The 3,124-nt window shown below is 59.4% G+C and overlaps 1 protein-coding gene across 1 annotated transcript; it reads right to left on the bottom strand.

Moving 5' to 3' along the window:
- Positions 1-497: 497 nt before the first annotated feature.
- LOC119344645 (pectinesterase-like) lies at positions 498-2,822 on the bottom strand. The gene is made up of 2 exons (XM_037615026.1): positions 1,723-2,822; positions 498-1,458 (listed from the first exon to the last, which is right to left on the bottom strand). The coding sequence occupies exons 1-2, from the start codon at positions 2,690-2,692 to the stop codon at positions 761-763; spliced, it is 1,668 nt and encodes a 555-aa protein (XP_037470923.1). The 5' UTR covers positions 2,693-2,822; the 3' UTR covers positions 498-760.
- Between the last annotated feature and the right edge of the window lie 302 nt (positions 2,823-3,124).

Here is a 3,124-nt window from a genome sequence, read left to right on the forward strand (position 1 = left end):
TCGAGCCACGTGGCATGGCAACCGAATCACCAAGCTCCATGAAATTTCCTCCCGATCCCGCAGACCTCGACTGTCAATAATCCTCTCTTCCTCATCTATCAGCAAAATTCGTCGGATCTTACCTTGGATGATGATAGTCCCTCTTCTATACTGCAGAATCTCCGCATGTAGCAGATTTGGGATGTACAAGGCCGGCCAGTTGTCGTCGACGCAGTCCTCGTCCTCCAAGCGCTCGCCGTCGTCGCCCGGCGAGTCGTCGTCGTTCCTCTCCAGGGGCTCACTTCCCCCCTCGTGACGCCCGCGCGGTGTCCATCGCCCGCGCGGTGGTCATCGCCTACGCGAGAGTCTGCATCGATGCGGAGATCGTCGCCCGCGCGGTGATCATCACCGATGATGTGGTCGCCGCCTCGATCGCCTCTGCAATCGCCACCCGAGAGGCGTGTCGAGGTTTCTATCTCGGCTCCTCCAACTTGCATTATTTCAGTGACTTCTGTTCAACAGAAGACAAAACCAGGTGCAAGAATGTAATCGGACGAACAAGGGAAATGTGACTAAAATGTCATTCTACTACCCATAAGTTTATAAGTTGGAATCTGTCAATTCTACACGTAAGAATTGGAAGACCCATAAGTTAAAGCATTTGCTTCCGTGGTACTATATATTTTTGAACTTTATTCACTGTATATATCTAGCTATTTCAGTATATTTTTCTTGCACATGTTGATGTTGTAATGTCTGGTGCACTGAGTCAGATCATGGATCAGTTGAGCCCGATGGTGAAGGGCACGCCGGTTTGCGGCAGCCAGAAGTCCCCGAGCACCATGTTGGCGACGGTGAAGTTACCGGCGTCCACGGTGCTGTTGAGCACATGGTACCCCGGCCAGTTCACCCTCCTGCTCGTGTCCGACCCAGCCCCGGAGTTGTCGTACTCGGCGTAGTAGAGCGTGCTGAGCGCGAAGTCGCCGCTCCACGGCATCCACCCCGCCGGGTCGACGAGCCCGGCCACGTCCGACTGCATGATCACCGTGCGCGAGTACATCTTCCACGGCCGCCCCAGGTAGGTGGCGGTGGCGAAGGCCGTGTTGGCGGCGAGCTCCGGCGCGGCCACGATGGAGCAGCCCTGGATGGTGGTGCCCGTGTTCTGGTTCGGGTCGGAGCGGCCCTGCGCCGTCACGGTGTTGCTCTGGCCGGCCATCGGCAGCCGGTTGTAGAGCGTGCAGTCCTGGAACACGACGGCGGCGTTGCCGAAGACGTAGTCGACGGTGCCGTAGACGTCGCACGCGCGGTAGAACTGGCGGAGGGAGTGGGTGTAGAGCGTGTCCTGGTACCCCTCGAAGCTGCACTGGTAGAACGTGGAGAGGTCCGCGCCGCTCCGGAGCGCCACCGCCTGGTGCTTCGCCGGCCCCGCCGTGTTGCGGAACGTCATATTCACCGCCACGAACCCTTGCCCGAGCACAGCTGCATGGTCGAATCTTCAAAGTTAGGGCGCACTAGCTAGTCGATGGATGATCTGGCAATGTAAGGCACGCAGCATGTTCATCATGCAAGGCAGTAACGATAGTGTGGTCAAGCTCACAACAGAAGTTCTAGAACATGTTGGGCTGTCGTGTCATGTCAATGGTAGGTGCATTTCAACCCAGTACTATAGAAATAGCACGGCCAAACTTTCAAACGAAGCCAAAAGCAGAGTAAAGATAAAGGAAGCTAAATTGAGCAACTCACCGAACGTGGCGGAGTTGAAGGTGGTCCAGCCGTCGACCACGCTCCGGTTGCCGGTGATCACCGTCTGGCCGATGCCGTCGCCGACCATCATGACATACTTCTTGTTCTTGGGCACCACCACATTCTCCTCGTACACGCCCGCGGCCACGTGTATCACGAAGTACCCGCTGCTCGCGCCAAGGTTGCTCGGCGCCGCCGCCACGGCGTCCCCGACGGTCGTGTAGTTCCCCGCGCCGCTCTGGTCCACGGTGACCGCGCCAGCAACCGACACCGCCGCCGCGGCCCCCTCGAGCGCCATCCTGCGCACCATCTCGTCGTCGGTGGCGTCGAACAGCCCCCTCCCGCGCTGCCGAGGCGGCTTCGTGGACGACGACGCCGGCCTCGGCTTCCTGCCCTTGCCGCGAGGCACCCACGCCCGGGTGAAGAGCGACAGCGAGATGCTGTAGAGCTTGGTGCTGTTGGCCATGGGCACGGCGAGGCCGCTGCGCACGGACCACGCCGACGCGGCGGCCTGCAGGCCGTCGGCGCACGTCTGCTGGTTGGTCAGGATCGCCGACAGCAGCGTCTGCACGTCCTCGGCCTGCGGGTCGAGGAGCGTCGACTTGGTCGTGTTCAGCGTGGCGCCCGCGGCGGAGAGGAAGTCGATGTTGAGCCCGGAGAGGAGCTGGCAGTCCTGCAGCGCGGCGACCGCGGCGTCGGAGAGGCTGCCGCGGGCGAGGTACCGGTTGACGAGGCCGAGGAACCTGTTGGCATTGGAGAGGGACTTGGCGGCGGAGAAGCGGCCGTAGGTGTAGAGGTTGCCGGTGCCGTTGGCCGGGAGGACGGACCGGCAGAATGTGGGGTCCGTCGTGTCGTTGCACGCAGTGGACGGCGGCACCGGCGTGGACGGCGCCGGGTCGGAGCGGGCCAGGAGGAAGAGTGGGAGCACGAGGAGGAAGGAGAGCGTCGCGGCAGGGTGGTACGCCGCCATGGTTGGTTAGGCGCGCAGGCTGTGTTGAACAAGCGTCGATCGAGGGTGTCAAGTGATCGAGTGCAGTGTCCCTGCTTGAGATGGCGATTGCACGAGCTGCCCCGGCCTTTTATAAGCAGATTCAGTGCGTGTATGTGCAAGATAGGAGTCATGGTGTTTTTGGAAGGTTGGCTGGTCTTTGGGGTCCCTGATTAAGAAACGCGTTTGGACGTTGGTCGATCGGATGGCGGTGACGACTATAACCAAGGAAAAAAGAAAGAAAGCACTGCTCAAGTCAAACCCTCGAGCTGGAGATGCATGTGATGCATTACAGGGGGGAGGCGACGTTTGCATGGGTTGGTTTGGTAGGATTCAAATGACACTTCTTCTTGTAATATAAATATATGTGGGTTAACTAATTACAACAGCATGCATGTATTGTGATTCATTGGA

The sequence above is a fragment of the Triticum dicoccoides genome, chromosome 1B (genome assembly GCF_002162155.2).
Source record: "Triticum dicoccoides isolate Atlit2015 ecotype Zavitan chromosome 1B, WEW_v2.0, whole genome shotgun sequence".
Taxonomy (NCBI): domain Eukaryota; kingdom Viridiplantae; phylum Streptophyta; class Magnoliopsida; order Poales; family Poaceae; genus Triticum; species Triticum dicoccoides.